At 36.8% G+C, this 14,864-nt stretch overlaps 1 protein-coding gene across 2 annotated transcripts in view; it reads right to left on the minus strand.

Moving 5' to 3' along the window:
* Positions 1–14,864, minus strand: part of atp8a1 (ATPase phospholipid transporting 8A1) — a 360,724-nt gene that overhangs the window by 33,990 nt on the left and 311,870 nt on the right. For both annotated transcript variants that reach the window (XM_043691994.2, XM_043691984.2), the window contains exons 31-32: positions 10,652–10,708; positions 2,879–2,986 (exon numbers count right to left, since the gene is read on the minus strand). In XM_043691994.2, coding sequence (XP_043547929.1) covers positions 2,879–2,986; positions 10,652–10,708 — 165 coding nt within the window. The remainder of the gene's footprint in view (positions 1–2,878; positions 2,987–10,651; positions 10,709–14,864) is intronic.

The raw sequence follows: 14,864 nt of genomic DNA on the forward strand, positions 1-14,864 counted from the left end.
TATTGATAATATAAAAAAGCAGTCATTGCAAAGTTCAGTGGCCCTTGAATTGAAATCTTCACATTCTTTATTTCTATTCAAAAGCAAAGCAAAGCCTAAATCCTGGCATAAGAAAGGAAGAGTAGAAAAACCATCAAACACATAAATTAATTTGAATAATGTTGAGAATATTTAACTTTAAGCGTAAAAGCTTGCTACCAACAAATTCAGTGAAATCTTCACTCCTATATGGTCAGTCATGAATGCCACACACACACTGCTTATGTTACAAAATTTGGTGAAAATGCCGACTGTAACATTCCCACATTACTATATATTCTGAAGTAACAAGTACACATAGAGAAAAATAAATGAAACTATCTGAAGTTTTTCAGAATAAAATGCAATTTCATTGACCTGATTTTTGTCATTAGTATGAGACCGATTCTAAAAACAAATACCAATCATCAGTCAGAAGTTTATAGCTTTGCCAGGTCTGAATTCGTTTGGAACAAACATCTTATAACATTGTTAAAATTTTTAATACATTTCTGACTGCATCACATAATTAAAAAAGAAATCAGGGTCCAGATGTTGATTTCAGTTTGTAACCATAACAGGGTTGTACATCTATGTCTAAAGTACTGCTTTAATAATTGTGTAACTTGAATGAAATATCTGATACTACAAATACTGTACTGGTAGTGTACTTATCAACTAAAGATGATTCAACATACATGGTGTAGATTTTTGAACCTCTCTTGAAATTAATCTTTGATTTTGATAATTCGCTTTCATTTCCTCCCTCGGTGAATAGTTCCCAATTTAGCTAGGGAAGGTAGAATTATCCTCCATAACTGTTACTTAATAATTAGCCTCAAGAGGCATATTTATTAAGTAGGATGGTTAGGTGGGTCACTATGTAGGTGGGTCACTATTTTTTCCATGCCTATGCATTTAATTCCCTACTCCGATTCACTAATAGAAAGGAACTAATACTGCAGTTTACAAAATATCCATCATCTCACACATTGCTGGAATTAACAGGTTTCCAATAAAACACTCGCACAATCTGACAGTCTAATCTTCTCAGAGAGGAATCTCTGTAAAATGTAGTTTGATCAGTTTCATTTGCGTTTTAAGTAGATTTTAATGCCTCGCATCAGGTTTTCTATCCTTCACAAATGTCTAGTTATGTTGGCTTTATGTCTCTCTTTGGTATTGTTTATTATCATTAGCACAAAATGAAAATACTGTGATAATACAAAATAATTCCCTGTCTATCATATGACACATTGACATACATGAATAAATAATACTGCATGCACTTTTCAGCACTTCTTGAGACATCAATAATGATCGAGATTGCTGACATTGCACATGGGCAATACTTCAGAGGCAATAATGACTTATTTCACTTTAGATGCAGACAAACTTCTAAAATCCTTCCCCCTCCAATATCTCTTTGCATTATCTCTTCCATGCAACTATGCAAAACAAGTCACAGACAGTCATTAGCAAACAGAAGTCAGTAAATAAACAGTTAAGCACTTCCTTAAACAAGAGTGAAAAGACAACATAGAATCTGGTATATGTTACTTAAGAACAATACCATGTCTACTGCTGTCACAAACCTATAAGACAGTCCGAATGCTGACTTTACTGAGCAATTTAGAGCCAAAGTACATAGCAATTTATTTCAACTTCACATCTTTAACAACATATATTACACTTGCATTTCCAGCTGTTTGTTTTTATTAAAGATTTTGTACTAATCTACATCTTGACTTTTGTTTTGTGGCATTAAAATTATAAGTACCACCTTTGGATGTTAGTTACTTATAGATCATTGTGCTTTTCTTAGTTACTTGGAAGTATCAAGATAAAAACTTAGTTAACTTTGCATGGACTCAAGCATCTCAAACCCAATAGGATCTTACAAGGCTAGAGGTACAATCGGAAATGAGGCAATTTAATTGCTGGAATTTTAGCATAAATTGAAAACAATGCACAAGAATAAAAGGAGGCAAAAATGTTCTACAGAAATTTGGTAACTAAAAGAAATATCTAGGTCACGTCTTAATTATACCATGTGCCATGTAAGGCACACATGAATAACTGGTTTAGTTAAAGTACAAATTAAGTTATAGGAGAAAGTTATGAGATAATCTACAGAATTATTATCCTCTTAACAACGCGCAACCTTTCTGATGCATGCACATGCACTGTTCAGCACAAGTCAGTAAATATAAAAGCAGGGACTCGAATTAATTATTTTTTGAAAATAAATGTTTTTTTTCTTCCCGGACTTGGATGTAAAACCAAACAGTACTATTCTGTCTGTTTAATTTGGCTAAAATGGCACAGAGTAGGGATCTCTGGTCCACACCACACAATACTGCTAACCACTGGGTAATTGTCAAGACTGAAATTAGCTTTTAATGGGAGTCTTGTGTGACCAAAAGTAAATGGACTAAAATATTAGAAGATAATCAGTCCAACAAATTAGATGATCTCCAGTGGGTAACTGACAATTTCTTGGTTGTAGCAAAACAAAATATCTTTGGCTATATTCCTTAATACATTTCAACACCCAGTCAAAACTAGTGCAGCTTTATTTTTGACAAAACTTTTAATATTACTTTAATTTATTTTTCAAACTTATCAATTTCTGGTTCTAATGTGACAAACTCTTCAGAGCATCTTGTAAATAGATTATCACAGTTTCCAAATCCATTTGGGAAATTTTGCAAATGCAAAAGATCTTTCACAGAATGATGATTAAAAACAAATCTGACAATTATTTCAGAAGAAATGACAGCCAACGGGCACTTGGACGTTGTCATATGCCTTTTCTTTCTGCAACATAAATGGTAAATGTAAATATCAAAACAAGTACCTCTCCAGAAATATCAGGAGCCAGTGGAATTGCAGGCCACAGTGATGAGTAGATTCCAAACAGCACCACCCACATTCCGATACTTCCCCAGATAGCCACATGGCTAAACTAGTGAAAAAAAAGATATCAAGATCACCTTACCAGATTATAGAGTAAAATTATCTAATATACTACATATCAACATAGTGCATTTATGATGCAGACATAACATTAAAAATGTGTTTATTCTCATGCTTTGCTGTTTAGTTGAGATTCAAACTAGCAGCTTTTAGACAACTTAATTTTATTTGCTTGTTTATAGGCAGAAAGGAAAGATTTTATCTGGTCACAATTTGTAGTGAAATTCTAAACAGGAGGTAGTTTCTGCCAGCAATGTTTGTGTAATTGGATGCAATTGGTTGAAACACACAAAAGATTAGAGAGTTTTAAACATGATTGAGTTATGCAAAGCACCTACAATCACATTCAGCGATCTTTTCCATCGCTTGAAGATTAAAATTTGTCATGATCAAGTTACAAACTGAAGTTGAAATTATTGCATTTGTCAACTGCAACAACAAGGTAAGGCTGTGCAAATTGTGTTTACCTCCCTAGGTATAAAGGCAGTAATTAAGCATGCTTTAAAACATCTCCATATATCAAAGATGACTTGTTTCTAAGAAACCAACTAGTGTACACTAAAGTAGTGGCCCACACTGTTCTTGTCTCCAATTTATGAAAAGGATATAGAAGCACTGGGAAAAAAAATTATAAGGACGGTATTGGAATTGAGAGATCACAGCTATTGCCAAGATTCTCTCGTTAAGATTTCATCTTTAAAAAAAAAAGAGTAGACTTCAGGGTGACTTATTGGAGATCTTTACAGCTGAGCAGGGTAAATGGGGAAGCAATGCTTCCACATGTAAGATTATAAACATTGAGGAAACATAGTACAAAAATACTGGAGATTTTTTTGTGAAAAAATACATATTGACATATCATGTTCATAACCTTTCCTCAGACTTTGATCATCAACCTGAAATACAAATCCTCATATTTTTGTTCACAGATGTTACCAGGCCCAAATATTTCTTTTGTACTCTGTTTTAGATTTCCAGCATCTGCAGTAGTTTAGCTTTGTGTTTCTAAAAATACAGGATAATTACAAATAGATTGGAGAAATTTCTTTAGTCAAGAGGGGAGGAATGTGGAAATGGGTCATACATTATGATGATAGGTGAAGTTGAGAGAGATAAAATGTAAGGAGACTAGTCTGAAGTTTAAATGCCAACATTTATCAGATGGGCAGAAGGTCTGGGTTCAAATCCAACCTGCCCTAGATATGTATCATAACATTTTGAACAGTCTGATTAAAACTATCTACACTGGATGGGCAGAATAGAAGTGTTAAAGAGTTTAAAGTTTTTTAATCATGTTAAATCAGATTACTCACAGGTGGAGGACTCGACAAAATGATTATTATTGGTGATAAGCCTATTTCTAACTGTGTTAATAAAACTGTATCCCATTATCTCTCACAAATATATCAAGGCATACACACTTTAAAAAAATGAAAACGTTAATGGAATCAATTACATTCTATCAGACTGCACAATTGGAGTGGTCCACTGAATATTTTAAGGTTATGATTGTGCAAATTAATTTTATTGAAAATGTGAACTGTAACCTAAACAATGGAATTTTGGTTACTATCTCCTGATCATACCCAAAATGGGACTTCTAAGTTTGCTACTTAGTGAACAGTTATTTGTTTTATGACTCCTCTTCAGAACATTTCTGAAAAAGGTTTCATTTGAACTCAAAACATTACTTTTGTTTCTCTCTCCATAGATGTTAACAGACCTGCTAAGTTTCTCCAACATTTTGTGTTTATTTCAGATTTCCAGCATCTGTAATATTTTGCTTTTATTTGTGTGGATCAAGCATTTAAATCATAACTGTGGAGTGAAAGTCAGTTCTCTTGAGGGACTGCTTAAGAAGACAACAACAAATTTGGCACACAAATGCTGTGTCAATTTTTGAAGTAAAGAATATTTTCTTGTTAATATTGCCTGCAAGAAAGATAATTACTTCATAGAAAGACATGGCACAGAACTAGACTGTTCAGCTCATTGTCCTCAGCTAACTCTTTCAAAGAATCTTAGGAAGGCCTGCTCTTTCTTTGTAACCCTGCAACTACTTCCCTTCAAACATTTATAACATTGCTTTAAATGCTATTAAGTATTTTCCACCATGCTTTGCAGCAGTACATTCCAAATCAAAACAAATTTCTGGACGTTTTAACAAAAAGTGTTCCCTCACATTATCACCAGATTCTTTGCCAATCACCTTAAATATACAAGCCATGGCTACTGACCCTTCTGACACTGGATGTCGTTTAATTCATTTCTCTATCACATTTCCTTTTATCCTTCACAACATCAGCTCTGCAAACTCTTCACAATGAAATTCCTCATGCTGGTACCATTCCAGTAAACCTCCTCTATACACCTTTCAAAGCCTTTCTGATTTTGGTATCTAGAATTGAGGAAGAGTAAGTGAGGACTGCAGATGCTGGAGATCAACGTTGAAAAGTGTGGCACTGGAAAAGCACAGCAGGTCAGGAAGCATCTGAGGAGTAAGAGAATAGACATTTTGGGCATAAGCTCTTCATCAGGAGTGTCTAGAATTGACCATATTACTAATCAGTCATTTAACAAGTTGTGAGAGCCACATTATAGAAGGAATGTGAATGCATTAGATAGAATACAGAAGCAATTTACACAAATGGTTCCATGAATGAGAAACTTCAGTTGAGAATGGACTGAAAAATTTGGAATCATTCTCCTTGGACAGGAGGCGGGAGAGAGGAGGTTCGACAGAGGTTTTCAAAATCATGAGCAGGCTGGATAGATAAGATTAGGAAAAACAGTTCCCACTTGTAAAATAACAAGAGGGCATAGATTTAAAGTGAAGTGAGTAAAATGTTTATTACATAGTGAGTGGTCAGGATATGAAATGCACTTCCTGGAAATGTGATGGAGGCAGGTTCAAATGTGTGATTTCTTGGATAAAGTGCACAAGGGAAAGGGGGAATTATACAGGAGATTGGCCAAAGATAATGATACTGGTTTGAGGATCTGATGCAGGCATAATGAGCCTTCCTTTGTACAGTAGCAATTATGTGAAAACACGTTCCCTTTAATGTTTGCTCAATACTTCCCGTGGGACCCAACCCAATCAGATTCTCACTGTACTCTGCGTTTAGGTCTCAAACCACCTGCCATGTTGGATTTCAAAATTTCAGGCCAGCACATCAATTAAAATGGTCTATTCACAAACCAACTTCAAACATGGAACAAAGTGATAACCTTGCCATTAAAACTGGTGTGTGAATTCACCCTTAACAAGCTGCTATCTTCCCTTGTGATTTCACATTACCTGCAAGTTGGTCTCTTTAGCACTGAAATCAAAGTTCTGCCAATTGTCTATAAAGGAGGTTGATATATTGTGAGCGTGTACAAACACGAATGTCAGCTATAACATCCTTTTAGCAATTTGTGATTAATAGATTATAATTCTTTTCCTGTTCATACTGTCAATGCATTCTGGTCATACAACTATCAAAGTGTAAGGACCATGTATTTTTATTTTGCATTTTTTTAAAAACTGGGGGTTGAAATGAGAAAGAAATTTTTAAAACTAATGTTCGAAAGAGTGGCTACAGTTTCAAAAGCAAGTAATCTGATATCAATAGTAGGTATTACAAACATCTGTTTGAACTGAACACACAGCAATTGAAGTTCAGATTGCAAATGATCTAAAGCTAACAGCATGTACTAGTGCAGCTCTTCCTGAAAACAAGTAATTGATTGGTCAATTGTGACAATTAGATTGTGGATTGTGACAATTATCAATGGCAGAGACTTTAGCTTGCCAACAACAGTGTGATCGGTTCATGGATGGCCGAGCAACTTGGAGCTGGAAAAAAGAGAGAGAAAGCTTGCAGATCTTGTCACAGCTCAGAAGCTGACTGTACTGTGCAGTCAAAAACTCAGTTTAAACTTGGAGAAAACCAGTCACCTTTTCTGCAGCAGTATATCTGTGACCTGTGAACTGACAGATCAGAGACATTTTCCAAGTGAATCAATTATTCTGTACTTCTTATAAACCAGTAAAAGCATCTCGAGAAAGACATCTGAACAAAGCAGTCTGGGCAGCCAACAGAGGATAATCTCAACATCAGATTCAGGACCGACTTCCCAGTTTTTCAATCTCCACCAATAATCTATTTTTCCCATGTGTGCGCGCATTTGTGTTTGTGTGTGTGTGAAAAAGGAGGAGTTCATAAGGGGATTAGATTTTTAGTTAATAGAAGTATGTGCCAATGGTTGGTATATGTTTATTTCCAGCTATAGTCTAATTAATTACAATAAATAATAATTGCTGTTTCATACAGAAACCAAGTCTGTGCTTTCTATTAACCTTGGTCTGAAAGTCAGGTACATCTGGGTACTGTGTGTACTTTTAAAAAAAAAACTTTAACATTTGGTAAGATGCCAGGAACAGTGGGGTTCGATTTACAGTGTGCTACCCCAGTGAGTCATAATAATAGTAACAAGGAAATGCACTCAAAATGTAACAGGAAAGGAGTTCAGATAGCAAAAATCAATGTCACATTAAAGGTTGTTTTAAGTAATTTCCAGAATGGAAAAAAAAGCTAGAAGCACCCATCAGATCATTCAATACAAGCAGAATTGACATTTCGGTTCTGGATTCACTTTCTGACTTGGAAATATTAAGAATAATAGTAATTTAAAAAATACGAACAGAGAAAAGGAACAGCATGAGGCACTTTGCAGTTCTCGGTCTCAGCATGGACTGTATTATAATATTGGAAAATACTCAGCTTTACGTGGTGTGCTAGTTGAGTAAGAAACAGCATGGTGCATGAGATAGTGACCCTTTGTTACAGTGTGTTGATAGAGCAGTTTGCACTCCTGATGTCAAACCTGCTACTTTATTCTCACCTTCTAGGCCATATCAGCTAGTTCTACCTTGTCATTTTTCATGCTTTCATTTCTAATGCCTTTTCCATCTATCCATGCAGAAAATACATTTAGTTCTTAGTTTCTCATATATGCCTTTAATATATTTGATTTTCCTTATTATGACTCCTGTCTCAAGGAATCACCATTTGGCCATTTATTCACATAATCAGTTCACTCTTATGCCTTAAGATATATCTATCAGTACTTTTCCCTTCACTCTACTTTTTAATTGCTCATCCATTTGTTATATCTGCCTGTTCGGAGGAAGGGTTTATATATGAAATATTAACATGCATTCAATCCACAAAATCTGACTGACCCAAGTGCTTCAAGCACTTTGTATTTTTGCTTTTGCTTCCCAGATCTGCATTAATTCCCTCCAAAAAGGCAAGCTGAATCAGCAAGAGTTTTATTTTGAAAGGAGGATGCTCATAATTTATTACAACTATCTACATTTGGCTGAGTAAGTATATCTTTTGAATCTCACAGCAGTTGTAAATCAAAATAATCAAAAGATTACTCTGTTTATTTGTTAAAAACCGTATAATTAATAATAGGGTTTTATTTAGTTCAAACTATTCAAATTTTGTTTGCAGCACTACACTTCAGAGCTTTTTTGTAAGTTTGTTCTGAATGCTATATAATAGAAATCACAGGCACCGTGAAACTCCAAAAAGATAATAAAATTCTGATGGGAAAAACAGCTCATGCATAAAAATCTGGTTTCATTATGGTTGACAACATATGTTCCTTTTAATTAAAGCAAAAATAAAACCGGTGAGAACTCTTTCCTAGAATGAGAAGATGGCGCGGTTCATACAAGAAAAGAGTTTTAGCAATGGACATAAAGGACTGGTGTAATAATTTTTAACACCACAGACCAAAATCCTGTTACATTTTAGTTCCACAGAACATTTCCTGGAGAGTGTGCGTATGAAGTAAAGACAGAAGTTAATTAACCCACACTGGGAGCATATTGTCTTGATCTGGGTGGACAAATTTCTATTTTCCTGAAGAATATTACTCCATTTGGGAAATTGCCAAAAGCTTAGGACTGTGCAGTCTTAACCAGTATGGGGTTGGTGTGACCTTTGCTTCTTCACACCAAACATTCTGGAGGGCAGGAGATTAACATAAATGGAAAAAGTCCAGAGAGATAGCTAATTCCAAAATCTGCATTCATGACAGGGATGTTACATTCAAAGGGGCATGGATTGAAGTTATAACCTCAAAATTGTAACCTTAATTCCTCAGCCTATGTTCCCTGTGGACGTGGTTCCTCTGAGATCATGACAATAACCCAACAGAGAGAGAGAGTAGCTAACTGGAAATGCCCCTCAAACAGGGTCTGAATCTAAGAAAGTGAGGCAATGCATTTTTGGTGAAGTGATAACAACCGTTGGTTGGTGAACAAGACCCTTGAAACACAAAGTGCTGTAGGATACTGTTCCACACAAGGCAGCAGAAAATAAACCATATTGCCAACTTCGTAGCTCCTTTGTTAAATCCAATTCTTCTCATTTCCTCCATATCCTGAATACTCCAGCTTTCTAAATTCTCTTCATTTCTGTAAATTGATTCTTCACCTATGGCTTACGAGACAGCGCAATTCACATTCTTACAAACTCTTTTGCATGGCGCAGTATTTTTCTGATTTTCTTTTGGTTGATTTTGTTCAACTTACTGTGTACTCGCCTCGATGAGTGCAACTTAAATAACACAATGTTCAACAACAACCATGACAAAGCAGCCCACTATGGTAATTAATTCCATATTCACAAATGCATATTTTCTCCACCACTGATGCTCAGTAGTAGCTGTGCGCGCCATCTCCAGGGCACTGCAGAAATTCACCAAGGCTCCTTAGACAGCACATTTCAAGCAGGTGATTGTGTTCCCATGTACTTGCTGCCCTTATCCTTCTGGATGGAAGTGGTCATGGGTTTGGAAGGAGCCTTGGTGAATTTCTACATTTTGTAGATGGTGCTTGCTATTGAATATCAGTAAAGGAGAGGGTGAATGCTTGTGGATCAAGTGAGCTGCTTTGTCTGGATTGCTGCCAAGTTGCTTGAACGTTGGTGGCATTGCAAGTGAGAAGTAGGTTGAACGAAGTCAGAAACCGGAGGGCTAACATTTCCACATTATTTGCAAAGGAGTGAAATGCAAAATAAGGAAAGGTATTTCCCATGATGAGATCTAATGGAAGTTCGAAATCAAATCAAGCTTCACTGGGAGATCTCATAGTCTTTAGGAACATAAGAGCAGGAGAAATCCATTCAGTCCCTCGAGCCTGCTCTGTCATTTTAGATCTTGGTTTATTAACCACAGCTCTATCAAACTCAGTCTTGAACTTACGTAATGACTGATTAGCATTGATCAGTCAGGTAGAGAATTTCAAAACTTCATCACGCTATGAGTGAATAGGTTCTTCTTCGTTTGAGTTCTAAATAGTGTGTCCTTTATTCTGTGACTGTGTCACAGCCAGATCCTTGATGGCTAAATTATTATTTGCTCTTAATCCCTTCATTGATCTGAAAACGTAGCGATAAGTACAATTCTTGCTCTGCTTGCTCATTATAATGACAAACTGCGTAAAATGTTATGCCTATTAATACAAGTCTGAAACATGCATAGTTTCTTCTTGATTGTAGTGACAAACAAATCATAAATAACAAAATGATGTGATTTCTAAACTTGTTTGATGTTCATTTTTAGGATTAGTTCATGGATTATCTCTACTTACAAGAGTCCAGGATGAGGTCTCTAAACCAGCTTTTAAGCAAACGGTGATGACCACAAACTGTGGAAAGAACAAAATTCATAAATGTTAATCGACTCTGTACTTTGGTCACATAAAATTCACCAAAATAATGTTGTTAGCATGATAAATATAAAGTGTTGATTCCTGTGTACAAACAGATCCCAAATCCCTCAGAACAATACTGCCTTTCACTGATAACCCTGCTGCAAGTTATAGGTTTTAGTGAAGGATTCCTGACATGCATATGAAAGCACTAATATCAGCCCATCTTCAGGTGACCCATAAAAAGTAAACCTGCCAAAGCTCTGACTGTCATATTCCCTTTGGCTCAGTTGTAAGCTAGCCTGCCGCATCAGCCACCAGCTCAACACATGGTACACCTGATCTTGTGAATCCCTGCCTCTATTTCCACCCTGAAGAAAAATACCTTGCAAGAGGTTGAGAGAGATGTAGCTTCATTTATAACAAATATGGCAAAAATTCAGTTTCATCAGGACCCCGCCCTCTTCTGGTGGGTTCCACCTGCCAACGCCCACCTTAAACTACAGCAAGTGACTTCTGGAACCCCTGCAGATATTCTGTGCATAATTCTGGCAACATTCAGAAATGTGATTTTTTTTTCTTCTTCTTCTGAACAAATGTTCAAGTTTAAAGCTCTCAAAATTCTTTGAAGTTTAACATTTCAAACAGCAGTGTAATGAAAGTAATGGGTTAAGGTTTCCTGAGCACAATGCTGACTTCTTCCCTCCAGATGTAATTCAGTAATTCTCCTCCCAATCCCTTGAGGCTACGACAACACTCTTCCTGTGCAATTGTCACCTGTTCACTGTTAGTCTCTTCATAGTGCTCAATTGCAGAAAACACAAGGGAGAGATGACTTTTCAACCAATACATCAGAAGCTTTGTGTCTGATTAAGAAAGGCTGAGAACACTAAAGAAATATTAATTACTACACTCAGTCTAGTTGTTAGCCCAGAGATCCATTGACTGAAAAAGTGATTTTTTTTTTAAAAAAAGCTCTGCTCAAAAGAAATAAAGTTCACTTTGCTTAAACAGAGACATTTCAATCCTGATAAATAAAATTTCAGAATGAAAATTGCACTGCACTATTGACTGTTGATATTAAGATAGCAATCAACAATCTAGGTTTCCTTCATTGTTAATAGTTTGAACATTTGCATTTTTTTTCAGGAATTGCTGGGTTTTTGTCTCTGACTACACACTTTGCACAACAGGTTTTGTATCACTGGAGTCATTGTTTGGATAGGTTTTTAAGATGTGTATCTGTGATCACAACTGCTTTAAATTTCTCTGACAGGCAGCACTTTGTGTAACCTTAGAGTGTACTGGCCCTCTGAGCAGCCAGAATAATTCACCTTTGAGGGATGGAGACTTATTACGTTAAGTAATAAATGACTTCAGTGAATCTTGTGGTGGTTAATATTTTTAGCAGTGCTTTTAACAGATTCTTCCAAGATTTTCAGCTGTTTTGTGGTATACTGGACTAAGTGAATGATGGACTTTGACATGTACAATGGCATTTGAAGGTGCTGCAGGGTAACAGCTCTTATCCTCTCATATTTCCCAGCAGTGAGTTGAAATTTCTGACTCATCAACTGCAGCTTCCCATCACAATTCCCAGTACGTCAATGTCACAAATGTTCCACTTGCTGTATATCCCTTTTGTTTCCTTTTCTGGTTACGTACCAGAGCTCATATTTTATCTCAGGTCCTTATCTCAATTTTTGTTATTGTACTAAACTTGCTTGACTCAGGTTTCAGCTGTCTACCTCTTTGTCTTATCTCAATGATCCGGTATTTTCAATTTGGGTACAGCCGCATGTAAGAATATAGCTATCATACTTTTCCTTCGTTCATGTGATCTGGACATTACTATCTAAGCCACCATTTATTGCCCATTCCTAATTGCCCAGAGGGCAGTTGACAGTAAATCACATTGCTGTGGCTCTGAAGTCACATGTAGGCCAGACCAGTTGTCTTCCCCAAAGAACAATACTGAACTAGATGGGTATTTTCCCAACAATTGACAATGGTTTCATGGTCATCATTAGACTGTTAATTCCAGAGTTCTACTGAATTCAAGTTCCACTACAAGCCTTGGTAGATTTCAAACTCAGGTCCCCCAAATATTACCTGTGTCTCTGGATTTATGGTCTAGCGATAATACCACTAGGCCATCACCTCCCCATTAGCGATCCACAGAAATTACTGAACCAAACTTAGGAAATTAAAGTCATGTTCTTGTGGTCACGAGCAAGGCTAGGTGCATTACTGCTGTCCAAGTTCCTTCTGACCTTGCAACACTGCCTACTTCCTCTGATTTGGAGATGCCGGTGTTGGACTGGGGTATACAAAGTTAAAAATCACACAACACCAGTTTATAGTCCAACAGGTTTAATTGGAAGCACACTAGCTTTCGGAGCGTTGCTCCTCACTATCACCTGATGAAGGAGCGTTGCTCCGAAAGCTAGTGTGCTTCCAATTAAACCTGTTGGACGATAACCTGGTGTTGTGTGATTTTTAACTTCCTCTGGGAGCTTCTGATCCTAGCTGAATCAGAAATGGGCAGCTTAGGAACTCTAGGATAAGTCTTGAGAACACAGGAGAGTTGGGCAAGGAGAGCACAAACCTTCCCCACCTCCTGTTTTGACAGTAACAGCTGTTTTCTGATAAAAACTTTAAAGATTAGATGTTTCACTGAATGAATTAGTGAATAAGTTGATGCAAGGGCGAGTGGGTGAAAAGGCAAGTGAGTGAAGGAATGGTCCAGTGGGTCAGTTGGACAAAGGAACCTTCAAGTTGGGTGACCAGTTGTCAAAGGATCAAGGCCAACTGTCCTTCTCAAGGGCAACTGGGATGGAGAACACAAGCTGGCCTTGTCAGACATGTCCATATCTCATGAAAGGTTACATTGAAAAATTCTTGAAAATGAACCTGAGCCTTGATGCCAGAAAGAATGCGATAAAGCAGCATAGCAACAGTTTATACATAATTAAAAATTGCATATTATTGACCAAACAATCTATACATCATATGAGTGCGTGTCCTTAAAGTACTTTGTAAAAAATATTATTTTCTATACTATATGTTTCGGCAAAGATTTGTACTTTCCTGGTAATAGGTCACTCAGTGAAGCTCCTCCACAACAAACAAAAAGCTTTCTTCCCAAGACCTCATCAAGACTAACATCCTCACATCCTCCTGATCTGCTCAACCCTGCCACTCCACTGACTGGCCAGCAGGACAGTGGAAAACATCCTGAGCCTGCTTCTGGTCATCTTACTGATAGCCATTTCCTCGTCTTCCTGAGATATTCTCTCCAGGTTTTGGCAGAGCTGGAGGTGGCAGCCAAGATGATACAGAAGTTTGGGGGAAAAAATTAAAAAGATAGAGTTCAATTATCCAGAAACAAAAATTTCAATTCCAACAGTTTGGAATTTCTCATTCTTGCAGGCAGCTCTGGGATAAGTTCCCTGACAAATCTTGTGTGCATCCCACTACTCTCACAATTGACATGTGTCAATCACATCAGATGAAGTTTTCAGGTAACAAGTTACATTTACTTCCCCTTTCACTGTCAGCTGGTACCAAATTACAATGCCCATATCCCTAGCTCTGGACCAGGTGACCCAGTTTCAATTCCCATCTGCTCCAGAGGTGTGTTATACCATCTCTGAACATGTTGATTATAAAATATTTATAATGCCTTTGTTAAATAAAGTACTGCTGGTGGTTGGGTGAAAGTAAGCAGACAATATTACTCTTAAAGGTCGACATCTTGACCAGCGTTTGTGTGAGCAGAATCATTATCAAAATCTTTCTTGGAACTTCATCCAGCTAATGAGTGCAGCATTATTCTAAATTATGTATATTTACTTAAAGACTGTGCATTTCATAAGAATATAGGAACATGAGTAGGCCATTCAGATCCTCAAGCAAGATCTGCCATTAAATGTGATCATAGCTGGTCTGTAGCCTAACACCATTTACCTGCCTTTGGCCTATATCTCTTAATCAGGTATTCCTGATGAAGGGCTTTTGCCCGAAATGTCGATTTTACTGCTCCTCGGATGCTGCCTGAACTGCCTGTGCTTTTCCAGCACCACTCTACTCCTATATCTCTTAATGTCTTCACTTTAATTTAAAATTTACCTATCTCAGACCTGAAATTAAC

This window comes from Chiloscyllium plagiosum, unplaced genomic scaffold (genome assembly GCF_037043375.1).
Source record: "Chiloscyllium plagiosum isolate Xiang-an unplaced genomic scaffold, Cpla_swu_hap1 HiC_scaffold_1, whole genome shotgun sequence".
Classification (NCBI taxonomy): Eukaryota; Metazoa; Chordata; class Chondrichthyes; order Orectolobiformes; family Hemiscylliidae; genus Chiloscyllium; species Chiloscyllium plagiosum.